Raw genomic sequence first — 16189 nt, 5'->3', positions numbered from 1 at the left:
CCAAATATTAGCCTTATATTTGTTTATAGAAACATAGCTAAAATAATTTGCTTTCATTTTATGAAAATCTAGCAATGCTTTTTTCTAGATTTGTTATCCTTTGAGAGACACAATCCAAACAGACATAATCCATCTGATATATAGGGGTACCTGACCTCCACTTATTCCATTTTTGCCTCAATGCTGAATTTTTTCCCTAAAATACACCAGACTTCTAAGGATTATCTTAATGTAAATGTATTTTAAATCTCATTATGAAATCAGTAGTTTGGTTAAATTATCTGCTGTGAGATACAACTTTGCTTTGGATACGGTCAGATAAAGTGGTAATGTTCAGCTTATCACTTTGTCTTTGCAACATCTATTATAAAAGAGAAGCAGCTACTTGCAATTCACTAAGCAGAAATCCTAGACACGGTATGAGAGCTGGGGCAGATCTCACACTGAAACATAATGCACAGGAATATTTTAACAGTGTGCCTCTAACTTTGTGTCAACATCTGGGTGTGTCCCTTGTGAACTTGACTTGATACATTTTATAAAAACTATTATGAAATCAAACCATGTCTATAGGAAATCCTAAAAAAGGAAATACAATAATACATTAGAGAAAAGAATATGACACATTATGGATACAAAAAAAAAAACATGTCACACTGGGACTGCTGGGGATATGTCCCCACCTATTTTTAAAATGATCAATTCTAAAAGATGATCTGAAAATAGCTACACTAGCTATCAAAAAACAGTAAGCTCTCTAAAAAAAATCCCCCTTACGGTGTTGCTACACTGGACACGCAACATGAGCTGCGCTTCAGTTGCGCGTCCAGTGTACAAATTATTGACAGTGAAAATGACACATAGCTACACTGTTATGTCAGGTTAGCAATTTTGAATGTGCATCAGGAAGAATGTAAACAAAGAAATAATCTACACTCCAGGCAGATGATATGGCCGGGCATCTCAACGGATGTGAGCCCAAAGCATCATTAATGATACAGAGTCCTGCAGCGCTCCCTCAGTCAGAGCAGGAGCTAACCCGGGGAGCCTTTGTGCCACATGGTCCTGTTGCGGGATTAGCCTGGGTTTTATTCTCATCGGCCACAAGCATGCTGGGAAGTGGAATGGTGTGAGGTCTCAGCTGGGGTGACAGGGTGGGCAGTGATATGTTCTTCCATCATCTGATGTTGATGAGTCGATTGTCATAGACCATATGGACTCGATATATTAGCTATACCATGCCTGTGTATGAGTGGTGCAGCTGTGAGATCGAACTTCAATAACACATGGACTATCCTTTACAACCACTGTTTATCCTTACTTAAATAAGGGATGTTTCTGAGATCGTAAACCTGATGTGGATACTCAACTACGGAGGAAAATAAATTATTTAAATACAAATTTCAAGCAAATTGAGAAAATAATCAGATTCAGATTAGTCATAACTTCTTATTAAAATGGACCTAGGTTTTTTCCTCAATAATGCTGAGACTTGTTTTTAACCAAACCCCCTTTTCTGGTTTAAATCAAAACAGAAATGTATCCAAACAAATAATCTATGGACAACAGTTAAACGTTAGCTAGCTGCTCATCAGGGAAAAGCAACATTACGTATCTGTGTTTTAATTTCCAACAGATCCTACACAGTTGCTTCAGTCTCTTTATTTAACAAAGAAATCGTTATTACACACCACAAGCAGAAACATCTGAACATAATTGGTTCAGTCCAGCCAAAATGCAGATTATAATTAAGACTCACTGTTACACATCATACCACAGAGGACTTTTAATCCCGCCTTGTAAAAAGACTGGCAACATGTCACGTCAGTTAATCAGCTGTTTATAAAAAATGTACAATAATGTGGTCACCTTCTCATTCAATCAGTCTTAAGGATGCAAACTGTGAAGAATGTCTACTTCCTGGACCGAAAAGAGCAGAAAAGAGGGCACCGATGGGTCAGCCCATGTTGTGGCGGTTTCCATAACCTCTGCGGTGACTCTCTTTATACTCATCCCAGTTTCTGGCGGTCAGCAGTGTCTCCTCATCATCATTTTCAACCTTTCTCTCTTTATCTTGTTCTTCTTTCTCCTTCGCATCAGTGTCCTCCTCCAAAACAACCCTCTTGGGTACCCCCTGGTCGGGGAGAGCCCCCCGTTTCTTGTGCTGATCATACCAGTCATCCACTGTCATGGTGGCAAGGCTGGGGTAACCTGCCCCGAACACCTTAGCCTGTGAATGGAACAAACACATGGTATCACACTGTTGCAGAGCATGTTAATGTAAATACAAGAAAAACACTACTACTTGGCACTTTCATTTATCACTTCAGTCCCCCCCCCACCCCTGCTTCCCTTTGGAGGATTCTGCTTTTCTCTTTCATAGTAGCTCCTAACTGATTTGATCAATAAGTAAACCAATGGAGTTTATCCCGCCTTTGTATAGCAACCATGCCACTGTCACACAACAGTTTCTCCCACAGTCTCACCTGCACTGCGTCCTTGGTGAGTATGAAAGGCTTCATGGGGGGCCTGGCAGGCTGAGCTGGCTGCTTGGAAGCACCCTGCTTCAGACCATCCATCTTCTGGAGTATCTCCACCTCCTGGTCAATGCTCTCTATTTCCTCCAGACACACAGCAATCCACCTCCGAACATTAAGAAGGTAAAAATCTCTGGTGACTTCATCATCGGCCTGTCCACTGTCCACAGCTCTGCGGACATCTGACAGTCTGGCTTCCAGATCCTTCCTCTGACGGTAGCGCTCGATCTTAGCTTGTCTCTGTGCTGCCATGGAAACCAGGTCTGACTGGCAAGGGCCAGACTGGAACAAGAACCACAATTTACAATTCAGAACTGATTCATTTTCAAACTTGAATCCTTCATTTCCACTATATGGTTCAGCTTGGCTAGAAATCACTGTTAGTACCAGGTACTTTTCTTTTTTCCACTGACGATAGTACTCAAAATGTATAGTACCAGGTAATAGCTGCAACTTCGCCAGTGGAAAACCAGCTAGGAGCGATTCAAGTAGAGCCACAGGGCACCATGTTGTGGAAATGATGCAAATACCAAACTGTATATAAACTCATTTAGCATAAAGGCAGAGTGCTTATCCCCAGTTTATTCCCACACTGTACACTGGGACACACCCACTTGCAAATTGATCCAATGGTATATTTGAACACACACACACACACACACACAACACAACACACACACACACACACACACACACACACCACACACACACACACACACACACACACACACACACACACCAAATAATAATAACCAACATAACATTACCTGAGCTGCAGGGGACCCGTTTTCTGATGCTTCGCAAGGAATAGTGTATTCATTCGAAGTCGGAAGTTCAAACCGTGACAGATTATACTCATGACATCTCCTCAAGAAGTCCATGAAGTAGGCGCGGGCTGTTTGGACTATCTCTAGCCTTCGGTCCCGGCCGGTCTGCTTAGGGTGAGCGCCCCGCACAGCGCGGGCAGCAGCAGGTACCTCAGGTCGGCCGTGGCCACCTCCTCCAGCTCCTCATTGCGGCTGAACAAGTCGAGCTGAGCCACCATTGCAGACGCATCTTCCAACATACTGATACCGCGTTTAACTCGAACCTGGATACTAGTAGAGGCAAGCGGTTCATTTGTAGAGTCTACCTCATCAAATATCTTCCAGCCCCGCTCCAAGAGATCACATAGTTTAGAAGGTTCTCCGGCGGAAGCATCGTTGTTGTTTTCACCGTCGGCCATCTTGTCTCTTCGGCCAGCTTTCTTCTTCTTCGATGTTTTGCTTCACTGTTTGTGGTGATACTGCCCACCATCGGCCAAACCTTAAAAAACCGTGCAGCTCCAACGACAGCTTCTCTCCAACAACAGAGGTGGAAAGTAAAATTACATGTACACAAGTACTGAACTTAAGTACAATTTTCAGGTACTTGTACTGTACTTTTCTATTTTAATGTTCAATGTGTTTTATTTTAAATTTGTGTTTCATATCCCTGTGTGAACCTGTACTGTTTTTGCTCTTCTTTGTTGCTGCATAAAGACTCGAATTTCCCAACGGGGATTAATAAAGGTACACTTTTTCTTATCTTATCTTGTCTTATCTTATCTTGTACTACACTACAATTCAGAGGTAGATGTTTTACTTTTGCTCCACTGCCAGAGGCAGATGTGGATTAATGATGGTAAATATAATCAGCCCTTAAATCAGACTTTAGTTCACCTGGAGTAAATCCAGCAGCTACCCTGCAGTATACAAAGCCATTCAAACTAGCTGCACCTTTACCAGCTCTGAGAACACTTTAATGATCAATAATTATAAAACATATCAGAGATATTATTCTGAAATGGACCAATCAAACAATGACTACTTTTACTGTCGCTACTTTAAGTACATTTAGATGAGAGTACTTTCTACTTTCACTGGAGGAACATTTTGAATGCAGGACTTTTACTGTGACAGAGTTTTCCTACACTCTGGTACTTCTACTTTACTCAAGTACAAGATCTGAGTACTTCTCCAACCTGTTTAACAATATGTCAAATATGCTGTAGGATAACTGATAGGTAAAATTGCTCACATTTATTATGCGAGTGCACATTTGAGGTTTCTGAACAATATGGCATTCAGCAGTGTTCCTAAATAGAATGGAATACTTCTCCTTGAGATTGCACAGTGCCCTTTTCCTTTCTTTGTGGAGAAAAAACATAAGCTCTTCTGAGCACTGCTTATGAAGCTTTAGTGTCAAATTGGACAGGGTCATAATTAATATGGAGTTGAGGGTTCACAATGAGTTAAGGCTACATCCCATTGTTCCTCTTCAATTAAAGATAAGACAATTCCACCTAGCTGCCTGTCAGAGGTGGTAATGCACTGGTCAACCAGCATTTCATCAGCAGAATATTCATAGTATACTAAAAGAATACTTTGCAAAGAGGCCATCAGATCACTGGTGCTCACAGAAGTCAGCATTTAATAGTGTTGTTGAAATATTTATACCATAGATATTTAATGTCATTGATAATAAATCAAATATTATTTCTCTCCAGGAGACATGACTAAAAATTAAAAGAAAGAAGAACAGACAAACATAGTCAGTTAAGGCACTTTAATAAGAAATAACCACCTCAAGTAACCACAAACATTCAAAGCACTTAACACAACATAATGTGTACTTCTGAGTATCCTTTCAATGAGTTAGTGTACATCACATTTCAGAATCCCACTCCCAGTAAAGGCTATTCTTGCTTCATTGTAAGTGACAACAAATATAATGAGATATTCTAACAGGACGAGAAAATGGTTAAGTTGCCAGTCGTACCTTTTCCATTTGAACAGTTTTACCTAAAGACCTATTACAGGTGAAAACAAAGTATATGTGAACATGCTTTGTTCTCAAGTTACTTGATTCATCCAAACATCAGTTATTTAGTACAGTTATAGTAGATGTGTTTTAATTGGAAAAAAAGACGTTTTCCTTTCAACACCCCTCCAAACTGCTATTTCTTAGTTGACCATTTGAAGATGAAATGGGTTTTTAAATGTTATAAAACTCCCATCCCTTAACTGACTTGTACTACTGGATCACAAAATGGTTCATAGCAAACCCTGAGTGTTTGATGTAAAAAACATAGAAAGGGCAATTCCATCACTTGTGTATCCACCAGGTGGTGGCTGTTTATTTGAGTTAGATAGATGGTCTTTTTGTCCACAAACAGATATTGATTTAGCTCAGGTCATTGTGTCCTCTAACTTTATAAACTGCCCACCACTGAGTGAGAATAGTGATGAATGCAGATTACCTTAAGAGTTATACAAATCACTTGAAAAAAATGACTATTATTAGTTGATCTCAGGACATGCCATCCTACAGCCCGGTAACGGGGCAGTTTAAGGCACAACAATAAATATGGAGAGTTGTGTTTCCCGCAATAAATACCTTTGTATCTGAGTTTCAATGGATTTATGCGATAGTGCTTCTACTTATAACGGGAACATTTTAAATGTGTTGATTCTTTCTAAATAAAAACCTTTTGACAAGTGGACAGAAAAGAGTCACCATTTAACCTTCATTTATTACTATCCTAGAGCTTTCTAGGATGTCTCCAAAATTACAGATTTTCACAAGGCTAAGAAAACTTGGACAACAGCTCCGATGGGAAGTTCAGAAAAATAAGATGCAGACAGATTTGTGTCCAGTAGGAGCTGGACGGAAAGACACCAGCTTTTGGCACAGTGTAGAATGCATACTGGTTGAGGCTCTGTTGTTGGAAAGTGAATTGCTTGGTGAGTCTTTGAAGGCACAGTGTGTGGGTGTATGTGTGTATACACACACACTTTTGGCTCAACAGATATGAGACAAGCCATGGCTTAGCCAACAGAAAAGTGGCATTGCCATGGACAGTCCTCTGCTTATTTAGCATTTTGAGGAACTCCCTGTTCATACTTGCTTTAAAGTTGGAGGCACTGTTGATCTCTAAGTCATCAGGAAGCTGCATCGAAGACAAGAGGGGGTTAACCAACAGGACAAACGGTAGGACAACAGTCAATAGCTGCAGCTAAAACAAGACCAACAGTTAGTGTCTCTGTCTTTACCTGTATGGGTATCCATGGTACTTTGCTCTGAATATGGACAACAGCCAGCTGAAGAACAGCATCACCAGACCAATACCTGCTACACACATGACTGACACACACACATACACAGAGAATGTCACTTTTTCCCAACGTTGGCTAAAAATCAGAGACTTTCTACAAGGTCTTCAGGTGGTCAGAAAAGGAGAGATTACTCAGGCAATTTCTCACTTTGATTTATCGCTACAATCCATTTATTATTGTATCTTGTATTGTACTCTTGCAGTAATGATATAGTCTGTGGTTGAAGTTAAACTAGTGGACATTGGCTTTAATATTTAGTGTAGTGTGTACAACATCTTGTTAGGTCCCTGAATTGAAATTCTGATCTGGTCCAACATTTGGAGGGGGTTTCTCTTGCCACACCTTTCCACTAAGTTTAGAAAAATGGGGCCATCACTTATTCAGGAATACTGGTGACAAAAAAACAAACAATGGGAACAGAAACACATCATAATCTTTGTGTGTCTGAGTGCACTTACTCTTCCTCTTTCCAATGTCCATGTCAGAGGTGGCGGCCTCGCACAGTAGCACCATCCCCATGGTAACAGCAGCATCTGACAGTTTGGTTAAGGTGTAGAATACAGATGTATGTGGGGCATGACAGTTTACTCAAACAACCCTAATAACATTATTTAATAGAAACACCCTAACGGGGCAGCTTAGAGGCTCCAGGCATGTGGGGGAAAGGGAGCCCTGTCCAACACATTGGGGAACTAATGAAGTGCTTTAAAAACAACCTTCTGGCTGTGAATCACTAAGGATTAGTTGGGCGGGGGTCTTGCTAAGTATTAAGTGTATGCTGAGTGTAAAACAGTTGGAGAAGGATACTGAAGAGGAGGATGATGTGCGTCTCAGCCACAAACTGAGCCTGACTGCTGCCATGGATGTAACTCTGGAAATAAACAGTCAGATCCTGGTTGGATGGTTTGTTCACATATCATATTGTTATTTTGTAAAGAAAGTGTTTTCTCACCACTTGCCCGGTACTGGGGTTCTTGTGTGCATAAGGCGGACCTCTGATGTGGTTCCACATCTGGCCCGAGGTCATGATCAGGACAAAGCACTGAAATACACAAAAACACAAATCATCCATCTGTCAGTTCCAGTTACACAAATAAACATAAATACAATTGAGAACATGTTATTGTAAATACTCACACATAAGTCATTAATTTAACAGCAATGTATTCATTAATACAACAACGGCACTGTTTTAAGAGCGTCCCTATTCCGCTCGTGTTCAGGTGTATATTAGTATTAAGTGCCTTTACTGCAACATGTCTCCATGCTTTAATGACCAAAGATAAACTAAACAGGGAACACCAGCAAAAGTCAAAGGTTTACACGTTGTGAACGTTTCTTCCAGTGAAGTGACCACAAGGCCAACACACTGAGTGGTAGCCATGAACTGGTCCTGAAAACAATCGCAGAAATCAAGCAGCATGAGCCCCCCATTTATTATCTTGACATAGTGCACATCGATTTCTGTAACAGGATCTTATTGCTATTTTACTGTACCTCTTACAACTGTATGCTTAAACAAAGTTTGGTGTTACGTTTGATTATGCCCTTTTACAGCACATTAAGGAAATCACAAAGGGCTGTGTCCCCCCCACACACAGCATAGCTCAAATTAGGTTGTTTATGATAGTGGGTGATGCAGAGACCCTCAAACGGAGCGTTGTATTGTCAGGCCTGCTGCGGCCTGACAACCACTATCCTCCTGGTGGGGTCTGTTTTTGTTTCAATACATCTAATAAACCATTAGGCTGCAAGAGCTGGATGTAAATTCCTCAAGTTGCATCTGAATCCTCTATTTATTACAATGTTCGTCTACTCTGTACACACCTGTGTACTGTTGGACATCCCTATTGTAATGTTGGCAAGACACTAAGTATATTCTTTGAATTGTTTTTAATTAAAACCACCAGCTTTCCATAGCTTTGTATATATTGATGTTTGTGATTTATTCAAAGGTTATGTTTGTTATTGTTTATGACCGAGATTAATACTGTGAAGCAGGTTTCAGTAGGCATGTCGAACATAGTTAAATGGCATTACGCCAGTAAGATGTGTTTGATTGCGTTAACGTGTATTTAAATAACTTAAAACAGTGTTATAGTTTTTGTATCAATAAGTCAGTAGTGGACAGTGCAAGACTCAATGTTGATTTGAAAGCTGTCTCTGTTTCTCTTTATTTGGTGTTTGCAAAGTTTGAACAAAAATCACCAAAATCTGATAATAATCTAAATAATAACTGAGACGAACAGCATGCAGGGCTGTGTCAGGCAGAACCTGAAGTCTAACAGCTGTTTTTTTTAACTTGAATAGATTTTTAAACTAAATGGTCACTGCTAAAGCAAGATTATCTAACTCTGACATTCAGCTCAGACGAGACTATTTCTCTTACTCAAAATCTTGTCTAACTATTAACACTTAATGTTAATCAATGTCTGGATGTGTGTGTGTGTGTGCGGTAGTGGTTATTACCAGTGCAGAGAACGCCCAGACATTCTTGTTAAAGAGAAACTCCAAATTGTGTCTTCGCAGATATGCCAGTCCTCCAATCACAGCCAGGAGGAAGCCCAGCAGGAGAGGCCCTGCATAGTTGGGAGGACGAATGACGCGGATCTAAGAAACAGGCAAACGTGTGATTGGTGAATTCACCTTTTGGTTATTTCGTCATGGCAAACATAATGATAGATCACATAACATGTTTTGTTATTACCTGCACATCAGTTCTGTCTGCCACCCATCTGGCAAGCTGCTCAGCTGCAAAGCCTCTGACCTGCAGCTCATAGGTATCAGTCTTGCGAGGTTTCCCTTTGGCTGGGAAGTGCAGAAAGGTCGGAGCAGAATTCATACTAAGCTGCAACACAGAGGTAACACAAACATAGTGAGGTGCAATAAAACGAAAATGCATTACTTTATTAATCTCCATGTACTTATAACACTCAAACATCTGTAATCTTTCCTCTTTATTGAAAATGACCATTAAACATTTGCAGTGCTGGAGGAAAAGTAACCGAACTCTTGGATTTATAACTTGTCGAGCCGGCTTTGGGAGCAAAATGTCACAAGCGCTGACTGTAGCTAATTTATAAATGTTGCGTACACTCTAAAGATGGTGTACGCCCGTTTCTGACCAAAGTTTGCATAGAGGTGCTGCGCACACAGTTGATTGACAGGTAGAAATCGTTTTTGTGAATAAAGTCCAATCTGTTTGTACATACATGAGCAAACCCAGCTTTTGGTACACTATCATTTCTAAAGGAAGAGCCATCACATTATCCGAGTCATCAGGTGCGTCTTGCACACCTGTGCCCCTACGCAAAGTTTTATAAATTGGGTGCCAGACTGGCAGAACGTTCAGGAGGGATTCCTCACAGAATTTATTCAGCTCAGCCATATTCTCAGGAGGTCTGATGTGAACGGCTCTCTTGAGCTTATAACAATGCATTTCTATTGGGATAAAGTCCAGACTCTGACTGGGTCACTCCAACAGCCATTCTTTAGTGATATGCTTCGATGTGTAGATTCATTGTCCCACTGTACCACCCAACTTGGGAATTCATTTGTGCCTCGATGATGGCTAACTGTCCAGGCACCGAGGCAGCCCCAAATCATGATGCACATGGTTTGCCAACTTTTATCCATCCATCCATCCATCTTCTCCCGCTTTTCCGTCAGGGTCGCGGAGCGGTTTGCCAACTTCCAACTCAATTAGCTTAGATTTGACATGTTAATGAATGAATGGCTGACATAGAAATACACTGTTGTCTCACCATCTGAAAGACGTCGGATCCTTCATCAAAGTCTACAGTTGCGAAGAAGACTTTGTTTGTAAATGCAGAGGAATAACGCCAAGAGTTAGCCAGCATCTGGAACTCCTCGTCAGCTTGTCTGAAATGAAAACACGCATTTAAAAACACAGTTCAGAATTAAACTAACAGGAATGCCTCTCTCAGTGTGCCCTACGTCTTACTTGCAGACCCCGCACTGCCTCTGTGGCTGCAGGGCTGTAAACATGATGACCACCGAGTAGTTTCTGGGAGGAGCCTTGACAAAGCGACGGAATTTATCCCCATTCATCCTGATCACTGAACGCTTGGAGGTCCACTCCATCATCTGAGTTACCTTCTCTGACAGCAGAGTCTACACACGACACAGAGAGACACCGAACAGTGTTACACACTAAAACAAGACAACACAAGAGAAAAGCCAAAGCCATCCTGATAGAAGTCCTTGCAGCATTTGGGATAGAGTGGATGAAGATGTATGGAACATTATACAATTAGGTTATATTCAAAGTGAAAAACTTATTTCCTCGCTCTAGTACCATTTGAAACCACGCTGGTTATGAAAAAAAACTCACAACAAACAATCCAATAATAAAATCAACATAGCAATAGAAATGAAATTCTTGTAAAGACTAAAAAGGTCCATTGGAAGTGTTAAAAGAAAGTCACAAATATAAAAAATATATATTAATATCACTAACATAGATTATATCTGTCTGTTCTTAATCTTGACTATTAATCTGGAGAATGTTTCTCCCATTTTTGCCCCAAACAAGAGCTGGGCTGTGACAGGTGTTCATAATCGCTTCGTTTTACATTCAGGCAGAGGAAAACCTATTCTGATTTAAGAATAAATAATGATATTATGAGATAGTTTTGGCTGGCAAACTGCAAATAAAAATGTCCGGACTGATCATCTGTTCTACAAAACCTCCTTGAAATCCAATAGAAAAGACAGATAAGTGTACAAGTGGTAATAAATGTGTTTATGTTATACTAAAAATAAAAAATATCTGCTATCTAGTATGTCTGAATCATTTGAAGACAATAACGATTTGCGAAGTATGGATGATTGCTGGTACCAGAGAAGATGTGTATGACGCACATGGATTTAACTCAATATACCTAAAGGAAACTTAAATACTCCATGACCCAATGACAGTAAAAAAAAAAAAAAAGAATTTAATGTAAACGACTTGTTGGGGTGGGAGTATACATTACTTGTTAAATTCCATACAGTGGGTAACTACCTTTTATCACTCTGCTTGACACCGAGCAATCAATACAGATATCTGATAAACAGAGTGTTGAACCGAGTTATCTTTTTGATGAAAGATAACTCGATCCACATTCTAGACGTTTTATAGGAAGTGGAGTTTGCCCTTCCTGTATCAGCCTGTACTTCCTGTAGCCGTGTTCAGAGAGCTAACGCTGCCTGTGCCCCCACCCTGCATGAGCCAATAGCAGATTTATGTGATGTGTTGCACAGTTATTAGTTGTTTCCATAGTTGCACACAACAAGTTAACGTTAGCTCCTTCCTGGTTTCTTTTAGCTTAGCTTCTCAGATTGACACGGTTCTTTTGAAACGTCGCAGAAATATCAGCGCAACTTCCGGTCTGTGTTACTGAATAAAAAATGTCACCTCTTTTTTCTTCTGTGCGTCAGCAGGGTCATTGTAGATAATAACGGGGAGAAACAGCAAGAACAAAAGTTTTCCAAACATTCTGAGGCCGTCTGCAACACTGTTTACTCTTCTTCTCCCTTCCCTTCGTCTTCTTCTTCTTCGAGGATTATTAACGGTAGGCAACCGACGAATAGGTACTTTCCCGCCACCTACTGGAGTGTGGATCAGTGGATTGGCAGGCAGGGGGGAAACCTGTAAATTCTCAGTATAATTCTGGTTGCTCTTAAGAACATTTTTAACAGGCTAAATACTTTTTCTGATGGTCTGCCTAGAAGATTCCCAAGGAAAGGCAGTTTTTTTGATCAGCTAACCCTGAAACTAACTCTCTCTCTTGTCATCTAATTTCTGTCATGTTTGACAGTTTCCAGTTTATTACGGTCTGTACAGTCTAGGGTGGTGCCTGCCAACTCTTTGGAGGGTTTAGATTAGTCCTCTGTGTACTCTTATTAAACGCGTAATAATCCTCTCTTCCCTTGGGATCCTGCTCCATCTTCTTCATTTCCCTACGTGTTTTGAATGATGTAAAGATGTCTGTCTTCCTGTGTCACTCAGGTCCCAATATTTTTGCCAAGTTTTGTGTATAGTCCTTTATAATGGTTTTACCTTCCACTTTACTTAATGGTATTTGTATGTCTGTTGACTGTTGTTCTAGTGATTGTTTTGGATATTCGAGCAGGAACTATAATATTTATATAATATAAAAAAATTTAAATCCTTCATTGATGCAACACAACTTGTAAGTGCAAGATTTCATACACAATGTCTTGCCTGCATAACAACTTCCCAGATTTAAGTGTATAAAGAGCTGCTAGGCTTTCGGACGCTATCAGAATCAGAAACAGGTTTATAGTAGGTTTACACAAGGAATTTACTTTTGTGTACATGGTGCATACATGAACAAGTGACTGTTATCTTGTATATATTAACTGTTGTGCCTTTATTTATGCCTCTTAATGTGTGCATGTGTATTTATGTCCTTGTGGATTATGTATATATACACACATATATATATATATATATATATATATATATACTGTGTATATACAGCTCAGAAAAAAATTAAGAGACCACTCCTAATGTTTAATGTATGGCAGCCATTCCAGTGTCTGTTGACTTCCAACACAGAGAAATGTTGACAGTAGGTTATAGAATACAATTTCTTTTCAAAGAAATTAATGTAACTCAAAGACATACAGTACCTATAAACAGTAATAATAATAATAATAATAATAATAATAATAATACATTTTGTTTATGGGCGCCTTTCAAAGCTCTCGAGGACACCTTACAGAGCATAATTAGGAACAAGCAACAACAAAGGTCAAACAGTACTTCCAGACATAAAAACAACAATCAGTTTAGAGTAATTATGGCACAGAGTAGGCCAGTTTAAAAAGGTGGGTTTTCAGGCAGGATTTCAAGGTTGAGAGTGAGACCCTATTGTGGATGTCTTGTGGGAGAGAGTTCCAGAGATGGTGGGCAGAGTGGCTGAAGGCTCTTGACCCCATGGTGGTCAAGCGGGCAGAAGGTACAGTGATTTGGAAGGCAGAGGAGGATCGGAGAGCACAAGAAGGTGTGTAGGTGTGAAGGAGTTCAGAGAGATATGGAGGTGCAAGAGTGTGAAGGGCCTTGAAGGTGAGGAGCAAAATGTTAAAGATGATGCGGTATTTAACGGGGAGCCAATGGAGTTGTTGAAGAACCGGAGTGATATGATCCATGGAAAGAGTTCTGGTGATGATACGGACGGCTGAGTTTTGGACCAGTGGGAGGTTACGCAGAGATTTGTGAGGAAGACCCGAGAGGATGGAGTTGCAATAATCAATATGGGATGTAACTAGGGCGTGGATGAGAATGGCGGTAATGTTGGGTATCTAGTAAAAACCAGAGAAACTGATAACACTGCAGAGGTCTCTTTTTACAGAGCTGTATATAAGTTGGTGTGTATATGTATATCTTTTTTTTAATATATATTTGTATTTTTCATTCCTCGGGATTGTGGGAAACAGTATTTCGATCTCTCTGTTTGTACACACAAACTGAAAGAATGACAATAAAGTTGACTTTCACTTTTGGACTTTGACTAAAGAAGATAAAAAGTAAAATAACAACCAACAAATAAAATAGGTATAAAAAATGTTTTTAAGAAAAACAATTATAACATTGAGATATAGAAAATGACTTGCGTGAAATATACAGAGACTAAATTATAAAAAATATACTGTACATGAAAAATTATTTATAGTATACTATGATAATGTACTCCAATTAATAAAATAAAATATGTGCAGTTTTGTTATGAAGACAGGAAAGCTGTGTAGATACTAAGAGAGGTAGCATGTGTACAAATTTGCAAAATATAGGGTTGTGCAGAACTGACAATACTTAAATGAAATAGATAAAAAACAAGATATTGTTTGCATAGTGTCTCTGGAGTGATGGAGGAGGGGAGGATGGACTGCATGATGGAGGAGGGGAGGATGGACTCCATGATGGAGGAGGTGAGGATAGACTCCATGATGGAGGAGGGGAGGATGGACTCCATGATGGAGGAGTAGAAGTTCACCATCATCGTCTTTAGCAGGTTCAACTTCTTCAGCTGCCTCAGGAAGAATACCCTCTGCTGGGCTTTTTTGGTGAGGGAGCTGATGTTCTTCTCCCACTTGTGGTCCTGGGTGATGATGGTGCCCAGAAAGTGGAGGACTCCACAGCAGTGACTGGGGAGTCACACAGCCCATCTCCACTGTCTTTAGAGGCTCTGCCGACTAAGCATGTCAGAGTTTAGTGTTGGGACCGGAAGGAAGATGGAAGTAGATGATTTTGAAAGGAGAAGTGAAATAATGTAGTGAAAATAATGACAACAAAGATGAAACATACTGTACTTGGCTGGAATAAACCTGACTTTGAGCCATGTAGCTGGACTTCTGTATGACACACAAGTAGCATGTTGGACCATGGACAAACTGGATGATGTACATTTAGTGGATGTGAAGATAAATGGGTTGATCATTGTCAAGTGTGTGTCACAAGCACAGCTAAAGTACCTTACTCATTTGAGGCCAGTAGATTTAAAATGTGTGAGTTGTAGCCAAAGCATGTATGAGTGAAGATCGGTCATGCTACACTTTGATTCTGAGTACCTTCCGGACAAAGTGTTCCTGGATCGCATCTGTTACACAGTGAGGATGTTTGTTCCCAAGCCAATACAGTGCAGATGGTGGTGGAAGTTTGGTCACAGCTGTAGACATGCCTTGGAGGATTTGTGGCAAAAGTGGGGATGAGTTGTACAGCATTTATGACCATCAACTGTGCTGCTGAGGCAGAAAGAAAGTCTGAAAGAATCGGAATAGTTGATGATGTCGCAAGAAAGTTTCTGAACATGGTGGGAGTTAGTGGAGAGGAATTCTCTGCTAAGAGAGGCTTACTGCCGTCTGGCAGACGGTACCGCAGCATCCGGACCAAGACCACCAGACTCAGAGACAGTTTTATACCACAGGCTATAAGACTGCTGAACTCCTGAGTTCTGTGAATGTCTACTCACATCTGTTTATAGTATACACATATCTATATATTATACATATCTGCCATAAATATCTGTTTATACGTCAGTGGTGGGCCGTCGGGGCCAGCAAGGCCTTCTCTGCTGGCCTAAACATCATCAGAATATAAATTTAATTTTGATATATTTTTTCCACAAATATGTATTAAATTATTCCCCATTGTCTATTCTCTTAATTTCATAGCTTTCCTCTTGGCTGCGCTGCTTCCAGCCTCAGAACGAGAGTTGGAAGGCTGGCCTTTATGTTAGAGCTTTTATCCGATCATATTTCAGCCATAATGTGTTGCTAGGGTCAAATAAATCTGCCCTTAGGCCTTCAGAATCAACAGTGCGGGCGCCTGTAGCTTAAAGTGAACCAAACAAAACTGTGGTGCTAACCAATCAGATTTCGAGTTGGCGACAACGGGCCAGCTAGCAAGGCGTACGCTAATGTTAGCATGTGCACGTCTTCTGATTGGATACGCACTATTGAGAGGCAGAGCTAGCAAACTGAACT

General features: G+C 40.3%; 2 protein-coding genes across 2 annotated transcripts; both read right to left on the bottom strand.

Annotated features, from left to right (window-relative positions):
• Positions 1-1647: 1647 nt before the first annotated feature.
• Positions 1648-3823, bottom strand: igbp1 (immunoglobulin (CD79A) binding protein 1). The gene is given in 4 exon segments (XM_063875663.1): positions 1648-2230; positions 2487-2819; positions 3305-3477; positions 3480-3823. Coding segments are annotated over 4 exon segments (1062 nt in total). The 5' UTR covers positions 3763-3823; the 3' UTR covers positions 1648-1957.
• Positions 3824-5108: 1285 nt separating this feature from the next.
• Positions 5109-12276, bottom strand: LOC134859810 (magnesium transporter protein 1-like). Its single transcript, XM_063876535.1, has 10 exons — positions 12096-12276; positions 10638-10807; positions 10438-10555; positions 9381-9521; positions 9143-9283; positions 7626-7715; positions 7481-7544; positions 7132-7206; positions 6611-6701; positions 5109-6507 (listed from the first exon to the last, which is right to left on the bottom strand). The coding sequence occupies exons 1-10, from the start codon at positions 12174-12176 to the stop codon at positions 6492-6494; spliced, it is 987 nt and encodes a 328-aa protein (XP_063732605.1). The 5' UTR covers positions 12177-12276; the 3' UTR covers positions 5109-6491.
• Between the last annotated feature and the right edge of the window lie 3913 nt (positions 12277-16189).

Source organism: Eleginops maclovinus, chromosome 23, assembly GCF_036324505.1.
Source record: "Eleginops maclovinus isolate JMC-PN-2008 ecotype Puerto Natales chromosome 23, JC_Emac_rtc_rv5, whole genome shotgun sequence".
NCBI lineage: Eukaryota > Metazoa > Chordata > Actinopteri > Perciformes > Eleginopidae > Eleginops > Eleginops maclovinus.
This window is presented reverse-complemented; position numbering and strand designations above follow the sequence as displayed.